This window comes from Mesoplodon densirostris, chromosome 4 (genome assembly GCF_025265405.1).
Source record: "Mesoplodon densirostris isolate mMesDen1 chromosome 4, mMesDen1 primary haplotype, whole genome shotgun sequence".
Lineage (NCBI taxonomy): Eukaryota > Metazoa > Chordata > Mammalia > Artiodactyla > Ziphiidae > Mesoplodon > Mesoplodon densirostris.
The window spans coordinates 166,251,792-166,270,725 of NC_082664.1; the positions used below are offsets into that span (position 1 = coordinate 166,251,792).

The 18,934-nt window shown below is 47.6% G+C and overlaps 1 protein-coding gene across 1 annotated transcript in view; it reads right to left on the reverse strand.

Moving 5' to 3' along the window:
- CCNY (cyclin Y) overlaps nt 1-18,378 on the reverse strand; it is a 126,665-nt gene extending 108,287 nt beyond the window's left edge. The window contains exon 1 of the mRNA XM_060097652.1: nt 18,139-18,378. Within this exon, the coding sequence (XP_059953635.1) occupies nt 18,139-18,292 (154 nt within the window). The 5' untranslated portion in view covers nt 18,293-18,378. The remainder of the gene's footprint in view (nt 1-18,138) is intronic.
- Between the last annotated feature and the right edge of the window lie 556 nt (nt 18,379-18,934).

The following is an 18,934-nucleotide window of genomic DNA, read 5'->3' on the forward strand; positions in this document are numbered from 1 at the left end:
GTCTACCCTCTCCTTCCTCAAAGCCAATTCTTCCTCCTCCTTCTCCAGTTTCCATTCACCAACACAGCATCCTGCCGTCTCCTAGGATCCTGAATTCCAAGGCTGCTCCGTTCATTCTCTCCGGTGGGCGGGGTGGGTGCTCTGAGGGACTCAAAGGCTCTCTGGGGCTGGGGGGTGTGGCAGCAGGGTGCGTCCATAACTTTCTTTCCAAGATCCCCATCCCACCTCAGACTGCCCACTGGCTCCAGTCTTTTCCTGTTCACATCTAGCTCCCACAGCTCCAACATATTCATCTTCCTGGGCCACTCTGACCAGCTGAGCCTACGACCCAAAACCAGATGCTCCTAAACGCGGCACTCAGGACAGCCTGACCTAGGATTCTCAAACAAATGCCATCTAGGGGTTTAGGTTGGATATAAAGAGTACACTGGACAGAAAAAAAGGTCCCAAGAACAGCCTGATGCACACAAGAGCTAATCACAGAACAGATGTGTAGCCAGGTGGATCAGGACAAGGGAGCAGTGGAACAACCAGGTCAGTGACCGTCAGAGGCCATATGACATCTCCGCGTGGAGGTGTCAACCATGTTACAAGTGGAAAGTGCAGAAGAACGGCTCCGCCACGGTGCCCCAGAAACCTCACCCTCCCCTACACAGCCCCGGAAGCAGATCTGTCCTGGAGGAGCACCTCATGCCCCTCCCAGAACACGAGAGGAGGGCCTGAGGGGCACCAGGAGGCTATCTTAGTCTGTTCCGGCTGCTGTAACAGAATACCACAACCTGGATGGCTTATAGACATCAGAAATTGATTTCTCAGTTTTGGAGGCTGGAAGTCCAAGATCAGGGTGCCAGCACGGTGGGGTGAGGGCCCTCTTCTGGCGTGCAGGCTTCTGACCGGCAAGGGAGCGCTCTGAAGTCTCTTTTATAAGGCTCCACCCTCACAACTCAAGCACTCCCAAAGGCCCTACTTGAATACCAACACAATGGCCATGAGGATTCCAACATGTGGATTCTGGGGAGACACAAACTCTCAGACCATGGCAGAGGCCAACTCCCATCGTCCTCCCGCCCTCTCTGATTGCCTCCCGGGTTCTGGTGAAGTATGGGTCCTTCCACACACACCACCCTGCTCTGAGTAGACATCCAGAACGTAAACCCACACAGATTCGGCTTCACAGCAGCGGGGTGCCTGCAACTCACACAGTCACTGGTCCCTTTTATTTCAGTGTCACCCTTTCTGGTGTGTGGTTCACAAGGATTTGGGGACGCCAGCTCCTTTGTCTGTATGGGTAATCTACCATCTAAATCTGAAAATGATTTGTCTTATCTTTACAGGTCAAATGGGTCAGGCCTTGGCCTTGCCTTGTCCTCTGTGTGGGAGCCAGTGAATTGGACTGTTGGTTACCGAAGTCCGCCTTTCCGACCTCACTTGTTCTTGCACACAGACAGTCTCGTCTTCCTCCACTAAACCCTCCACCCCAGGGAGAAGAGCGGGCGCTTGTCTTCAGTTTTCCCAGCTCCAGGTAGAAGGCTTTACACGTTGGCAGTACTCAATAAATACTGTCAACATCTCACTCGACTATCTTGTCCCTGAGCTACCGGTGGATAACCTGCCGCGCTCTGATTTCACAGAACCAGCAAGCAAAATCACGTGAGCGTACAAAAAGAGAGACTTGCTTAAGGCCACATCTTCAGGCACCGAGATTGGCTACTGACGTTACTGTGATGTTCTGTAAAGGAAAATACAGCATCCATATTTCTTAAGGGGGAAAACGTTTTCCAAACCAAGAGAAAAATGATTTCTAAAAGGCAAATATCCTGCGAGAAATTAAGGAAGTGTCCAAGGAATGAGGAGGACATAGCAAAAGGACAGAGCTGATAAAGAAACCAGTGTGCAGTTTGAAGAGGCTCCCACCAACCAAATCTGGGACAATCTGAGCAACAACAAAAAATAAGAAGAACATATTGCAACTCACTGAATAAAATAAGAATCCATGACTCCAAACTGGCAAATCTATAAATGAGAAGGAAGAGCTCGCCCGCACATCAGATGCACACCCAAAACACGGGAGGACCTAAGTCACCAATGGACACTGAAGCTCACGAGAAAAAACTGATCAGAAACGGGGCATTTACATAGTCTCAAGCTCCCCACAAATTACTACTATTAATTAAAGCTACAGTATGCTGAAGAAACCCAGATGGTACCACCCCTTAATCGAGTATAAAGTCAACATCAGCAGCCCTGGGATGAAGAGGACACGTGTGCCCCTGTATGTGATGCGCCACCTCTGCGATATTCCTGCTGAAAATGCAGAACCTGAAGCAAATCAAGAGAAAACATCAGACAAACCCAAACTAAGCGGTAATTTTAAAATAACTGGCCTGTGCTCTTTAAAAATACCAAGGTCAAGAACCACAAAACGTTTATTAGATGTGAAATGAATGCACTATCTCTACTGTTCTAATACTTACTGAGCACCTTCTATGTGCCAAGTGCTCTTCTAGGTAATGGGGATCAAGATGGACAGAGTCCCTACCCTCCTGGAGTTTACATTCTGGCAGGCGGAGGATGGCGGGAGGACACATAACAAATAGGCAAACAAGGTAAAGTGACAGAGAGCGATGGGGCTGGGGCTGGGGCTGGGTCGTGGCAGAAGGCTCCCCTCTCTGCTTGCACTCCTGCCCAGGAGCCAGCCTGGGAAGAGCACGCAAGGCAGGAGGAATAAAGGATGCACAGCCCTGAGACAGGGGCAGGCTTGGCAGTCTGAGAAGCACAGAGGAGTCGCTAGATGAGGAAAGAGGTCTGTGCACAGGCAGGGTCGCGGGAAGATTGTGTCTGAGCGAACCCAACTGGGGCCAAGTGGGGCTGTAAGCAGAGGGACAAGATCAACTCCACGTGTGTAAAGGGGAGAGAGACTAGATTATAAGAAATAACAGATTGAAGAGAATGGATCGTAAGAAGCAACTAACAAGAAGAAGCTGGAGAAACTTGCTGCATCATCCCAGAGATTCTGCAACTGCAGTCGACAGTCTTTTTCCCTCCCAGATTCTAACAGGAAATAGCGTCATTACCAAATCTACATCTACAATAATGGAGTACTGTGTGAGGAATGTATTAGGGTAAACAGTGGGAGCTGACTTTTCCAAAGGAGCACCAACCGGCAAACCTCGCAAAAATCAGCAGACCCTGAAACGCTGAGAACACCCTCTGGGTCTCCACACCCACCTGTGCCAACGCCACTTGCCGGCTCCCCCCACTCAGGGACCTGTAAGGGCTTAGAATTCCCAGAGACCATTCTGCCAGTTTCAATTTTTAACCAACAGAGCAACATCCTAAAATGTACAAGCTTGAGTATTCACCGCACATTAATCTGCTTTAATTGCTGCCGCTATTGGACTGTTCAAATCAAACTCCAAAACGAAACTCAAAACCAACCAACCAACTTGTCTACAAAGCAAAAAGAAAGATACCTCTGGGAAAGGCTTTCAGTTCCTATCTTTATAACACAAAATTTCTTACGGCTAAGTCAAAGTGTGCAAAAATGCCAATAAAAACCTTCTGTGCACCTTTATAATTGATTGAAATCAATTAAAGCCAAAAACAGTGTTATGAAGACACTTAAGTGGGCAGTTTTAGAACAGAACAAAAATGCTTATTTCAATTCAAGTTACATAAACCGCTAAAAAAAAAATCTAAGATGGGAAAGCTGACAGATGCTCACAGCGTAAGAGCATTTTTTAAAAGTGGATAAACCTGGAATTTATAAGGGGCAAGCTCAGAAAGAGCAAAAAAGAGAAACAGTAATTTTAGTAACCATTAAGTTTCCCAGCTTTCAAATTAACAGATGTCTCAAAGACTTTTTTTAAAATTTCTTAATAGAGATAACCATGCTTTTCTGCTAAGGTCCCTCTTTTCCAAACTATTTGCAAAACTTATCCCTAACTTGAGTTTTACCCAAATTCATTCATTTTAGGTCTACTAGGGAATTCCTTTTCCTACTAGGGAAAACTGAAACATGGATTTTAAAAATACATATCTGATAAAATTATTTCCAAATGCCCTTCTCTGAAATGTGCTTCCCCCAACCATTCACCACCCCCTGCAACCCCACCCTTTTATCCACGTCCATAACAACAGAGGTAAAGCTTCTGTAGTCACGTCCAGATCCCCACCTTGACCTTCACCCACCACAGCTGACTGGACACCTCTCACAGGGGAAGCCACCCCATTTAGCTGGGTGGAGTGCATGCAATCCTTTCTCCTGGGAAACTGGAACACTGAGATTCTAGTCAGTCTTTTGTGGTCTTAGAATTGAGGGAGAGAGGGAGGGAGGGAGAGAGAGAGGGAGAGAGGGAGGGAGGGAGAGAGGAAGGAAGGAAGGAAGGAATTTTACAGAGAGAATAAAAATTGACAGAAAAATAAATTTGAGACATGGAGAAAGATAAGACCAACTAAGCCTGACAAGAGAATTTAAAAGTAAAATACTGAAGAGACAGCTGCCTCTGTTCCTACAGGCTGTCCAACTCCAGTTCCCTATGAGACTCAGGTATGCTCCTGGCCCTTGCTTTCCATGAAATATCTTCACGTACTTGCAATAACTCTTCCCTCCTGCACTCCCCACCCATTTTGCTCAAGCAGTCTTAGTGGACTACCGTTACACACAAGCAAAAGAATCTTGTTTAATGCCTGCAGCAAGCAGCCTCCAATATAGCTCCCCCAAACACCTCTAGGTATTCACACTCTTATGTAACACTGTCCCCTTGGGCGTGGGCCGGACTTGAGCAATGATGGAATGCCATTCCTAACTCAGGTACAGAAGGTAGGCTCCTACCCTAGGGGTCTCTCTTGCCCTCCCAGATCACTTGCTCTAGGGGAAGCCAGCTGCCATGGTGGGAGCTGCCCCTGGAGAGACTGGCAAGGCAAGGAACTGATGTCTGAAGCCAGAAGCCAGCAAGCACCTGAGGCCTTGGAAGGAGATTCTCTTCTGCTGCTTCTGAGCCCTAAGAGGACCACGGCCCCAGCTGACAGCTCGACTGCAATTCTACCAGAGACCTTGAGCTAAGATGTGCCCGAGTCCCGACTCACAGACACTGAGAGATGATGAATACTGTTGTTCTAAGCTACTAAATTTGGGGGTAGTTTGTTACACAGCCTGATTAGCCCACACGCCACAACGAAGAGCCAGCGCAGCCCAAAAAAAAAAAAAAAAAAAAAGGTTAATCTCCTTTGGGGAATATTTAACCTTGTGGTGAGAACCAGTGTGAAAGGCCCTGACCCCCATCAGGAGACTTGCTCCCGCCTGCATGCCACCCGGAACGAGCCGTGTGACACTGGGGAGCAGCCCTCCCAGCAGCTTGGCTGCCTGACCTGAAGGGTGAGGATCTCGGTGGTATTTGATGGTATGAACGCTCAGTGATTCTACGAAGGCTCATGTCTCATACCCAACAAAAACAGCACATTGCTTTTACAGTTCTCAAGACATTATTCTGTCTTCCACGTTACAACTTTGAGTAATCATTTCCCAGAATCCAGAGTATATGCAAAATACTCAAGAAACTGCTCTCCAATGCACATCCATCCATTATGAAATCTTTTAGAACAAGGAGCATAATTATATGCTCCCCCTAAGGAGCATAATTCATTAAATAAGATGTTTGGGAACTAAGCCACTGATAAGTTCAACATTACCTACTGACTTCAAAACGAAGTTATGGGGACTTCCCTGGTGGCGCAGTGGTTAAGAATCTGCCTGCCAATGCAGGGGTCATGGGTTCGATCCCTGGTCCGGGAAGATCCCACATGCTGCGGAGCAACTGAGCCCGCACGCCACAACTACTGAGCCTGCGCCCTAGAGCCCACGAGCCACAACTACTGAGCCAGCGTGCTGCAACTACTGAAGCCCGTGCACCTAGAGCCCGTGCTCTGCAGCAAGAGAAGCCACCGCAATGAGAAGCCCACACACTGCAACGAAGAGTAGTCCCTGCTCTTCATAACTAGAGAAAGCCTACGCCCAGCAACAAAGACCCAACGCAGCCAAAAATAAATTAATTAATTAAAAAAAAACCTCTAAAAAAAACAAGTTATGCCCCAATGCACGCAGGATCTTTCTGAAGCAGTTTCCCTGCACCCTTTCCTGCCCCTTCCCCACTCCCACTCCTCTTGCCCTCGACACCAGGCTGTCTTGGCAAAGCCTTCCCTGACCACATCCCCTCACCACCTAGGGCAGAGATCATCATTTCAGCCTCCCTTCTACCTCTGTATATGGTATTGTAATCACTTATCTGCATATCTGTCTCCCTTAAAGGATCATTAGGTCTTTAAGGGCAAAGTCCGAGCTACATTGATCGCATTCCCAGCATCCAGTGGGGAGCCTGGAACTGATTAGTACTTGGATTGACCAATATCTGTTGACCGGTAGCAGAACTGAACCTTAACCTCCAACAGGGGACATCAAATTCCCGCTCGTATGCAAAATGCCAGCATCGCACTGCCCGAGGTGGCCAGGGCTCTGAGCCCAGTCATCACAGGCACCACGAGTTTCCCCTTTAAGTGATGGAAAACAGACATCTCTCGGCCAACACTTGCTACTGAATTCCATTTTCTCTCCAACTCCTGCTTCTCCATGGCTGAAGACAACACATTCTAGAAATACTTCTCACAAGGAATTTACCACTTGCTAGACATGTTAGTTTAAAAGGAAAGGAAGCCCCCCTAACTTCTCAGCTTGTCTAGCTCCTCACAGCGTTAGCATTCTGCTTATGTGGCCTCTTTTATCTATAATGAGAATTCCAAACTAAACAACTGTCACCACTTCTGAACTCTGGGGAAAAAAAGGAAAAAAAAAAAAAAAAAAAGCTTTGTGATTAGTTTTGCAGCCACAGTCATCCTACAAACTGATCCTACCCTCAGCAATAACCGGCATTTCAAATAAAAACAGTACTGGGAACGCTATATTCTAGGCAGACTTCCTGGAACAAAACAAGTGAAATGAAGGCCAAGACATCATAGCCCAAGTGTCTTATAATAATACCTGAGGGCTTCCCTGGTGGCGCAGTGGTTGAGAGTCCGCCTGCCGATGCAGGGGACACGGGTTCGTGCCCCGGTCTGGGAAGATCCCACATGCCGCGGAGTGGCTGGGCCCGTGAGCCATGGACACTGAGCCTGCGAGTCCGGAGCCTGTGCTCCGCAATGGGAGAGGCCACAACAGTGAGAGGCCCGCGTACCACACAAAAATAATAATAATAATAATAATAATAATAATAATACCTGAAAATCAGGTAAATTACGTACACCAGGAGCAAACCAAACAACATGGCCAATGCAGGTATCAGTGATCACGCCTACCTGGCCAAAGCATTTAACGAGCAATGGCCCTAAAAACTGTTGGGCTGAAGACATTCAAGAGGAGCACTGCTGTTTACTAAGAGAACAGGATTCAAATTCATATTGGATACCCCTTTATATACTGGTTACCTGTTCACCAAAAGAGGTCTCGTAAGGGCACCTAATAAGAAGCACTTCTGTTCATCGTGTCCCATGGTTTTGTTTTATATGGTTAAAACAAAAGTACTTAAAATATGCTATAATCATAATCTTCTGTCTCAAGTTACATTACTGGTCCCCACGAACTGCTAAGCACCCCTACCTTAAGTGGTACAGAAGACATTTTGCCATATTTCTTCTTGTGCAAACAGATTCTCTAGACAGCCTGCCCACGAAAGCAGCTGAAAGAGCTATGACACACTTCGCCTGGGTAAGGCCAGACCTTCCTTCCCTGAAAGACCTCTTATTTCATGCACACGGGCATATACTGGGCCTGGTAAAACTTCAGATTCACTCTAAAAACAATACTGAAGGTCACTTCAGAAGGCCTCAGGATACAGAAGGAACAGAGAGAAAATGACCAAGGTCTGGCTGCCTCTGCATGGTTCATCTCCGTGTCACGTCCAGATGTGCTACGCGGACCAGGAGGGGCTCATCCTTGTAACTCCAAGCAGTGCTGCTACAGGGCTCTGCGCGCACGTGGACAGGCAGCCCCAGAAGCAGTGCGAGCCCCAGCCGCTCAGTCCTCCCACCTTTCTGCCGGGAGCCTTTTTAATCCTGCCGTCAAGGCCCAGGCAGCCGGCTTCCCTGAGCTCCGCAGCAAGGCTGCTGACCACCTCGCTAATCAAAGGCTGCACCTTGACAACGGGGACGCTTCCTAACCAGCGATCTGTGCTACATGGGCACCACAGGTGTTGACTGTGCACCTTCAACCCTCAGGCTCTGGAGGAACATCTTCAGCTTCAGGAGCCACTTCCATTTCTATCTTTATAGGAAATTTTACAACTAAGGGGCTGACATTTTGGGTTCAAATATTCATAGAGGCGAGGTTTAATTGTCAGGAATACAACATCACCACATTTTTTGGAGCTTTCTTCACCTAGGCAAGCTACAAATCAAGACTTGAATTTCTAAACCTCAAATCAAATCAAGTCTTGAAATCAAATGACCTGCTCATCCCCAAACTTTTTTCCTTAAGAGCATAACAGTGCAACACAGATATGACACCCAGAGGGGTTTCCCCCCAAGTTTTCTATTAAGCATGACCTTGAATACCAGACCCTGAATCAAACACCCTTTCTGTTCACCCACCGCCTGCCTCAGGAAGCCAGGTCACCCAGCTGCAGTGATGAGATGTGAAAAGAATACACAAAAATACAAAACGGCACTAAGCACTCAAACCAAGCCAAAGCAACGTCAGAAAACACATCAGAGCTTTACCAACTCAAAGAGACCATCTTTATATTCCTCCTCAAAACAGACTCTCAAAGGAAAGCCCACTGTGAGTACTAATAAAATATGAAAAACCCACACAAAAAACTAGCTGATTTTAAAGTTGAAGTAAAAAATAAAACTGCTGGCTAAAAGAAGAAAAATGTACCACAGCCTCTCAGTATCGCACTAAAAGGGGAAAAAAGAAAGGGGAAAAAAAAAGGAGGCGTACGGAAGACAAACGCATGACTTTTTAATTTGAGCAAAGGAATCACACACCTTCCAGGTGCACCCAGAACGCCACGGTCCCATCAGCTCAGCCAAGGGCACACGTTTCTGTCCACAGTACCACGAGGAGCCCCACCTCAGAGCACGTGCCCGTCCTAAGGAGTCCAAATGAGCACAGAAAGCAGCCCTGTGGGGAAACAGCGGGGTTGTTCACACGGTGCCCCTGGAGCCTGGCATGCCTGCTCGTGGCCTCAGATGTGTGACAGTGACAGACGTGCAGAACCGAGACAAAGGGGAGACAGCGCTGTCCCCTCGCAGGCTGCGGTCCATGCTCACCCGGCTCCACCCACTCGTGTCTTGTCCTCACACTCCGTCCTCGACTCCCTCCATCCTTCCCTCTGTTCCTGTCACAGTGCCTTTTACCCCAGACACAAGAATAACTTCCATTTTCGAAAAACCCAATTTAGGCTTCAACAAAGGCTCCTTCCAGAACATTCTTGGTTAAATGAGAGACGATCATGAGGTCCAGTCGTCCAGTGTCTCCTGGTTCCACACCGGAAGCCCACAGGGCCTCTCCCCAGCAGGCCATCCCCACTGACCCTGAAAACCACAGCCCCACGCGCCGTCCAGCCCGTCATTCTCAAGGGCGCGAGGCACCCAACGTGGCCCAGAAGCAAAGGCACTGACGACTCGTGGGGCCGTGCCCGCCCGGGGATCTTGCACAGGGTCGTCCCCACCCCCACCCCCACCTCCTCGAGGCCGCCGCAGCCCCTCCGCACACGCCCTGTTCACATCCTGCACTACCCAAACCCAGGGGCCACCGACAGCTGCAAAGCCAGCGACTAAGCAGCGTCCCTCCCGCTGCGGAGGAGACGCTACACAGCGCACGGGGCCTGCACCTGGCTCAGACAGAAGCACCAGCCCCCACGGAAGAGAACGGCGTGCACAGCAAGGACCCGTGCTCTTCTCCTCCAGTTCAGGGCTGTGCGGTTGATACTTCAAGTCACACTTCTGAAAGGCAGCTTTGCTATGCTACCTCCAGACTTCCGACAAAATGCAAGACACAGAAAATCAGACATTAGATTTATCTATAGAAAAGAGTCAAATGTATGCTAACATTAAAGTGAATGAAGAATAATACGTCCCTCTTCATTGCCTTTAGCTCTCGAAGACAGAAGGCAATCTCCAATTCTGAAGAGACCCTGTTTACCAATGTCTTTCGAGCAAAGGAGTAACAAGAACTACACGTTAAAATAACGGCCCATCACTTTACACACAGCTTGAGGGGAAAAAAAAGATTATCCACATACACTGACAAAAGTAATGCTCACTATAAATGAAAGTACTGCTTGATGAATGTGTGAGTTTGAAATTTTTGAAGCTGAATTTAAACACAGCATCACAACTTCGACTCTCATCCTAGATTTCGGCAGGACACACAGGGAGCCCTAAAACCTGGACTTGTAAGCAACTATACAAAATCTAGATCTACATCTAAAAACCAGAGATAGTTCAAAGGACAATTGTGATTACACTTAATTCAATAGCTGTCATCAACTAGTATCCTAAGTCAAGGTTCATTCCTGGACAGAATTCTAAATGTGGAGTGAAACCTTTTCTTGAGGTGAAGGACAGACCTCTTAACCTATCCATCCATGCACTAATTCCCCTGATTAATGCTAAATTTGCAGAGTGAGACAAGAGTTTATCAAATATAATCACAATATCTTTAATAGCCTCTCTTTCCCCACCAGGAACAGAACCATCCATCCATAAGAAAACTTGCTTACAAAATGTTTCAAACACTACACAGTGTTGCAACACACAGCTACATTACATGTGAACTCCCATGCCGAGTATTTCCTATTCATCCTCCTCAGAGACACAAGGTCTATAATCGGAGGTGTCCAAAATAGAAGTGACTTGCATTTCACCATCCAACTAAGATTTCTGTAAAGCTCACGAAGCAGTCTGGCAAGGATGTAATTGCAGTTGCTAACAATTATCTTTAGTGTACTCCAGCTGTATTTCTCTCAGTACCAGGAGCCAGCTGACATGTCTGCGGAGGCTGGTACATCTCTGCTGAGCATGGCACTCACATCTATCACACCCAATGAGCCCCCACTATACAGCCCGAGTAGGAGACAAAGACCACAAAAGAATGACCCAGGAATTAAAATTACATATGTTAGGTAATGTGTCTATCAAATAATGAAATCAGATTGAAATTTTTTTTTAATCAAAGTAGGAGAACCAGAAGAGACTAGACACTTATCCCAGAGACGTTACCATTGCCCAAATATTTTAGAACTCCCTTTCAGTCCAATTTTTGAGCCATATGAAAAACAAATTTAAAAAAAAAAGTTTCTTTACAAAGTCAAAACTGTTGTACAGAATGTCAATATTCTAACAAAGGCGAAGAATGAAGGATTTCAAGGTTTTCCACTCCAGTATTTAAGTGTAACTTCCCCAGCAAGGCAACAGAGAAGCCCAAAATGTAGCAATTTGGCACTGACCGTCCCTGAGATGATCTCTCTTCTCAGAGTCACCATGAGACTTTCTAGGCAAAATCTTGCCGACTGAGGAGCCTGCCAATTTGTCAGCTGTCAGACCAACCACACTCGATTTTAGCTTCAGCACACCCCTTTTTCCAAGCTGGCAGAGAGCAAAAGAAGCCCCAGAAGTAAAGGAAGGGAGCCATACGCAACAGCTAAGAGCAGCACAAGCAGCTGAGAAAGGGAACAGAGGGCGAGGTCTCCTCCGACCTCTCTGCAGCTGTGGACCCAGCCAGTCAGATTCTTCCATGAAAAAGATGGGCACAAACCGCCCCAAAAAACTCACTCAGGGCCTTCCTAAGCTTATTTTTCAGCCCGTCAATTCCTCTTTATTTAAAGCAGTATTTTAATATAATAAAGCACCTGTATGCATGCCTCAAAAACATTATTCTTTGAAGAATTTTTTTTTTTTTTTAATCCCTGGCCTTACCCTCTCTGTCAGGGCACAGGCTGACGTTCCCAGGAACCCGGTTCCGCGGGCAGCCAGCCTACCAGCTGGCTGGCTGGGGGGCCGGGCATCCCCAGGAGTCGGGGAAGCTGTCTCAAATACTCATCCCACTTTCACTGCGTGGCATCATGGTATGACTTTGGAAAGATGCAACCCAGAAGGGCAATAAATGCTAGAAAGAGGATGATTTCTATTCCAAATTCTACTGCCATCAAGCTCCCACTCAAAGGCCACAGAGCTCTGCATAACCTCATCCCACCCAGCTCTAAAATTCCACTTATCCTTCCGGTACTACCCTGAATGCCTGACATGTTGGTCGGATGAGGCCCTCGGCTTCTGCCTTCTCCGGCTATGCAAAGTCCAAACACAGGTTGCTGTAGCCCTTGCAGCACACTGTGTATTTAATCCAAGAAAACCAACATGAGCGCCATGTTCATAATGACATACGTGCATCTAGTACTTTCTGGTTTATTAAGCATTTTAGTCTCATTTTAGGTCCCTTGGGTCATATGTGAAGGCAGTATTTTTTTTTAATAAATTTATTTTATTTGGGGGCTGCGTTGGGTCTTCGTTGCTGTGCGCAGGCTTTCTCTAGTTGCGACGAGCGAGGGCTGCTCTTGGTTGCAGTGCGTGGGCTTCTCACTGCAGTGACTTCTCTTGTTTCAGGGCACGGGCTCTAGGCGCAGAGGCTTCAGTAGTTGTGGTTTGCGGGCTCTAGAGCACAGACTCAGTAGTTGTGGAGCACGGGTCTAGTTGCTCCGCAGCATGTGGGATCTTCCTGGACCAGGGCTTGAACCCTTGTTCCCTGAACTGGCAGGAGGATTCTTAACCACTGCGCCACCAGGGAAGCCTTGGATTTTATCTTTGTGTTGTTAGTTTCATCTAGCCAGAAATGTGAAAGCAATTCATCTCCTTAAGATGACAGAAACAATCAGCTTCGTAGAAAAGGGTGAGAAAATCTACAATTCCAAAAAATTATTTAATCTTCACTCCTCCCTAAAAGGAGCAGAAAAGTAAAAATCCTATTTGCAAAGTATTGCTAGCCAAAAGCACACAGGCAACAACTGAACCTCTGAAAACAAGACAGGCGTGGGCCAGGCACAGATAACTCCCTCCCTAAGTAGCTATCACAGGGTAGTTGAGGTGTGACGCTCTAGCAAGTAAGGATAAATTGGACCCCAACTCTGCCACTAACTAGCTGTGGAAACTTGAGCAAATTTCTTAACTTTTAAGGCTCGATTACCTCTCCTGTAAAATGAGGAGAAAGATGTGAAGAGATTCACTACCCTCTTCCAGGATCTGCATGACCTGCGCAAGAGACTGCATCTTCCAAGATTCAGCTTCCTCATCCGTAAAGTGAGGGGATGGGAGCAAATGACTCCCTGATTCTAAATCAGGAAGGAAAATAAGTGAGTGGAGTGGAGGTCAGGGGGCCACAATCGTTGCTCCATGGAGCCACCACTGTATGCAGTCAGCCCACACTCGGTCGGAGCATCTTCACAAACCTCGCAGGCAGCATTGCTAATAAATTTTAGCCTGGAAGCAAAGTCTACAGGCATGGTTTTGCCCATCAGGCTGGAAAGGTTAAAGTGGGACCGAGACTCGAGAAAAAGAACGCAGAAGAGATCAATTTCCATAGGCTGCAGACAGTGCGGAAACCAAGGGCAGGAGTCCAAGCTCCTGCTCCAAACAGGCACTTAGGTCTGTTACCAGCTCCCTTGTCGCCCCAGCCTTACAGCAGTGGGCTTCCCCAGCTACCCTGCCGTGCCTGGGGGAGCGCCTCAAGCTTCCAGCTTCCCTGGCCACGGGAGGTTCAGATACCAGTGCCATATATCCCAGAACACATTTCACGTTTAATCCAAGAAAGTCATATGAATGGCTATGTTCATAATCACATTTGTTTATCTAGTGTTTTTTGATTTATAAGCATTTTAGTCTCATTTTGATCCTTAAGGACATGAGACCACAGCTAAAGCCATTCATCTGAAGAGACATCTGAAATAAAACTAAACATATCACGCTGTTAAACAGATTTCCACCAGCCACTGGTTTCCTTTCAGTTTGGGTGTGTTTTTTTCTTTTGTCATGCTTCGAAATCTTTCTTCAGTTTCATTTTCAGGATATCACCTTATCTGCTTACCTCTCAGGTTAAAACGCAAACCAACCAAAAAGTTTCACATCCACTCTGCTTTCATTATTACAAGTCTTATTCATTCATTCCCTACTTCCTTCTGCTTCCTCTCACTCAATAAATACACACACTGATGCTCTGACTCTGATGTCCTTCAGTGGCTGGCTTCACTCATTCATTCAACAAATATTTAAAGCGGTTCTTCAAGGTATCAGGCACTACTGTAAGCACTAAGGTTACATCAATGAACAAAAAAGTTCAAGCAGAGCTTATATGCTAGAGTAGAAATATTATTACAATACATACATATGTGTATACAATGTACTACAGGTGACATGCAATTAAGAAATCATAGTGCCCAAAACGTATATTAGGATTGCTGATGGCGTGACCAGAGGAATGTTAAAGTGGGGTGATTGGGAAGGCCTCACTGAAAAAGTGAGGTTTGAACTAAGACTGCAGGTGAGGGGGCGCTGGCCAAGAGAACACATGCAGAAGAGCATTCCAGGCAGAGGGACAGAGCAGAGGTCCTGGAGCGACAGCATGTCTGGTGTGTTCCGGGAACAGCACTGAAGGAGGCCAGTGTGGCTAGAAAGAGCTAGTGCTTGAGGAGGGCAGGCAGATCACAAAGGGCCTTGGAGTCCACTGGAAGGACTCCACTGTCAAGTTCACTGTGAGGCTTCTACTCCACGTGACATAAGGAGTCGCTGCAGGTTTTTGAGCGGAGGAGTGATGTGTTAAAGTTCTGAAAAGGATCTCAGCACAGCTGCAGTGTTGAGAACAGACTGTGGTGGTTAAGGGGAGAAGCAGGGAGACCAGTCAGGCTGCTTAGATTGCAACAGCAGGAGAGGTTTTAAGAGGCAGTCAGACTCTGGATATATTTTGAAGACAGAGAGTCGTGCCTTCCTAGCAGACTGGACGTGAGATGAGGGAGCTATTGGATTGTCAAGGATGACAGCTGATCCCTGGATGAAGTGGCTCCCAATCATTTCAAGGTTTGAGTTTGTCCACCTAAACTGACACTCTGGTACAGATGTTAACAATTATCCTGATTTATTTGGTCTCACCGAATTTTAAATTCTCTTTAGTCCATTCCTCTTCTTCTCCTCCCACAAAAATAATCTAATCTGCTAAGTCCGGCATGTAACAGATGGAGGAGGTCCTTCCCAGAGAAACCATGGATACCACGCAGTGACACACAGCCTACCCCAGAAGGCAACCCCACACTAGTTCATATTTAGTTAATATTTGATAGCTAGTCAAACAACAATGGAAAGTTTCCACTAGTCATTTACTGGCTCCATAACTTTGGGCACGTCATTTCTCCTCTCTGCCTCATTTCTTGGTCTTAAAGTAAGGATAAAATCACCCCCCAGGGTTATTGTGACGACTGAACAAATGAGCTGATGTCGAGCATTAAAGCAGCATCCAGCACAGAGTAAGCAATATGTAAGGGGTGTACTTATTACCATCACTGTTGCTAAGTGTTTTTGTTTTTTCTCAATCTCATAGTAATTTTAACAGGAGTAATACCTGGGTAACTGATGAGTCTAATATAAATTTCTAAAATAGGAATAACCTAACACTAAGATACACTAAATACAAAGGCAGGCAAGTTGCCTGTGGGCGTCATGGAAGCCAAACGCAGTCACTGAAATTCTACAAACATTACCTGCTGTGTTTGGGCCAGGAGAACATGAACCTGGTATCTTTGTGCTCTAAAGAAACTAACCTAACCCAGTTCCATGAACTTCTCTGAACCTTCCAAGACTAGCTGTCTGGAAGATCTTTCAGGGTATAAGAAATATGGTACTTAGGCACTTCAGCTTTTGTTACCTACTAAAATCAAGAACTCCTGAGATGCAGTTTTTACATGTTTACTAATCACCTAACAATCAGAAGTTAAAATACAGATATATATGTACATCTATATACTACAACTTTATCGAATCTATTCTCTTCTCCCAGCCTCGGACAGAATGAATTTCCACGGAAAATGCCCCTGAACAACATTGACACTTCCAAGGCTCACCCAGCCAGCGATTTTCAACCCGGCTGCATCTTAGAATCACCTGGAGCGCTTTACACATACTAATGCCAAAGCCCAGTCCTAGATTTCTGCTCTAACTGAAACTGTTGAGAATGGCCGAATAGGTAAACACTACAAGTATTATTGACTGAATGTGGCAGACAGAGAGAACATCGTTTAAATAGTGAATTAGTATTTCTGGGTTTAAACTAGCCTCATACCAACTGGGTTCTGGGGTGAGAAGCCACTACAGCCCAGATTAGAAATCGTCTACAGCCCAGATTAGAAATCCTCTTAACCTGCTCTATAGTCTCTCAAACCACTCCAAACCTCCTGCTCTTCCAAATGTTTTCTTAAAAGCGAATGATGACCAAAACTTAGATTTCTTCCAAATGAAAGAACACAACACTTCTCTATTTTTTTCTGGCAAAATCCTTCTAAGCCTTACTGCCGAATAGCTGATTACAATTACTTTTATTTTCCTGTTTCCTTACTATAGGCAATAATAACGTGCAGCCTGGGTCTAAGAAATAAGAATCTTCCTTTTGTTTGTATTATTTTTATCCATTATTTAAAACACAATGCCTCTACCTGATATTAGGGTACAACATAAGGGAGAAATTATCTTCAATGTTCCAACATTATATAGGACTAAGTGATGATTTCCTACAACAAAATCATTCATTCCTTCCTTTCAAACACAATACTTAGTGTTTATTACATGCTGGCCACTTCCTTCAGGTGCTTGAGACCATAGGAATGATCACGACAGACCGACCTTAATATCCTGCTAGATGCTTTTTAACGCATAAATTTAAAAATAAAGTACGGTTATAGTTCAACGGCAACTAAAGAGTAGGTCAACATAATGGAAGTCTAAAATAACACCACTAGAAATGTCATACTGAACTCTAATTTACTAAGTGCCTACTATACACCAGACATTGTTTTAGTCTCTTTTACATATGGTACTCATTTAATAAAGTTGTTGTCCTAAAAAGAAGAATTTACTATTTAGAAGAAATTAAATGAGGCCAAACAATGAGAGAATTCTTCCCTTTGGTAGAGTTTAAATTTGGCTTTGCACACTAGATGGAATGCGCCATCCTAAAAGCGACAAGAATAAATTACGACAGACTTGTGCCAATTCATTCACACAACAAATTTTTTCAGATTAGTTCAACCACATCAACTGTGAAAAGATTCAATGGTTAAAAAAAAAAAGTCAAGTTGTCATAAAAATATATTTCAACTTTCAAATTTTTAAGGTGAAAATTTATAAACTGGATGAATAAACTACCCATCTGTACATATTAAACCACGTAGCTTATTGATAAGATGGTACTAATAAAGATACTGTAAGACCAATAAAATAAACAACCATTACTAGGCGCAGCGATCAGTCCTTTAACTTCCTTTACAAACACTAATCCAAATCAAAAGTCATTCAAATCAATCAGAAATTCACGGGACTGTAATTCAGCCCATAGCAAAAACGAGGGGACTTATTCCAAAGCTCTCTGCAAATCACTGTGATAATACTGTAAAGAAACAATTTTAAAGCATTCAGGTGAAGCTGACTGCAATCTCTCAAACCCCCCCCCCAAAAAAAGGCTTTTTCTTGGTGGTGTTTTGGGGAGGTTAGTTTTTTACGGAAATGGGCTGAAAGCCAGCAAGTGGGGTCAACTGGCGAGTTTCCGGGCAGCTGACCCAGGCACCCAGTCCTCGGCCTGCCCAGGGTCCCCATACCCTTCGCCTTTCGGAGGACGGACGGCCTCACCCTTCTGCGCGCAACTAGACGGGCGGCTCCGCCGGACAGACGGCCGGAGCCTGGCCTGGACCCCGCCCAGGCCCGCTCTCGGAGGCGAAGACCCCGGCCCGCTCGCGGGGAAGGGCCAAGAGCAGCGGCCGCCGGGCGGGGTGCTGGGCGCGCGCTCAGGCGGCGCGGGGCGTAGGAGGGATCGGAGGGACCCCCGCCCGCCCGCCTCACCGTCGATGTTCTCCCGGTCGCTGATGTGCTGCAGGTTGCAGCCCGTGTCCTCGCGGCTCAGGTCGGCGTCGGGCCGGCAGGACTCCAGCCGCGAGTGGGCATTCCTGCGGAGCTTGGGGCTGGACGACACGCAGCACGAGGCGGTGTTCCCCATGGCGGGCGTCCCGGCCCCGGCGCGGCCCCGGGTCAGCAGCGGCGGCGGCGGCGCGGCCTCGCCATGGGCGGCCCGGCTCCCCTCGCCCGGCCCGGCGGCCTGTCCGCGGCGGAGGAGCGCCCGCGCCCGCGCGACTGCGGCCGCCCGGCCCGGCTCACCCCGCCGCCGCCATGGCGGGTGCCGCGCAGCCGCCTCCGCTTCCCGGTCGGCCCGGCTCCGCGCCGGCGGCCGCAAGCGGTTCCGGTTCAGGGGGCGCGGCCGCTCGTGATGCGGGGACTCGAGGACGCGGGGCGAACGCGGGCGGCGGGAACGCGGGCTGCCGTGTACGGCGGGAACGCTGGCAGCGGGGAGGAGCAGCGCTGAGGCTGGGCGGGGGCGGCCGCGGAGACTCTGGGCCCGGCCCTCCCGGCACCGCCCCCCGCGCCCTCCGTGCCCCCGCCCCCCGGCACCGCCCCGCCCTCTGCCCTGGAAGCGGATGCGCGACCGAGGAGGGGGCCCGACCGAGGAGGGGGCCCTCCCGCGGGCGCGGGCGTCGCGGGCGTCGCCAGGGACCGGTGCGGGGAAGAGAGGTGCGTGCGGCGCCTGGGCTGCGGGTTGGGGGCCGCGGGGCGGCTCCGGGCTGAGCGGAGACGGTGGGGTGGA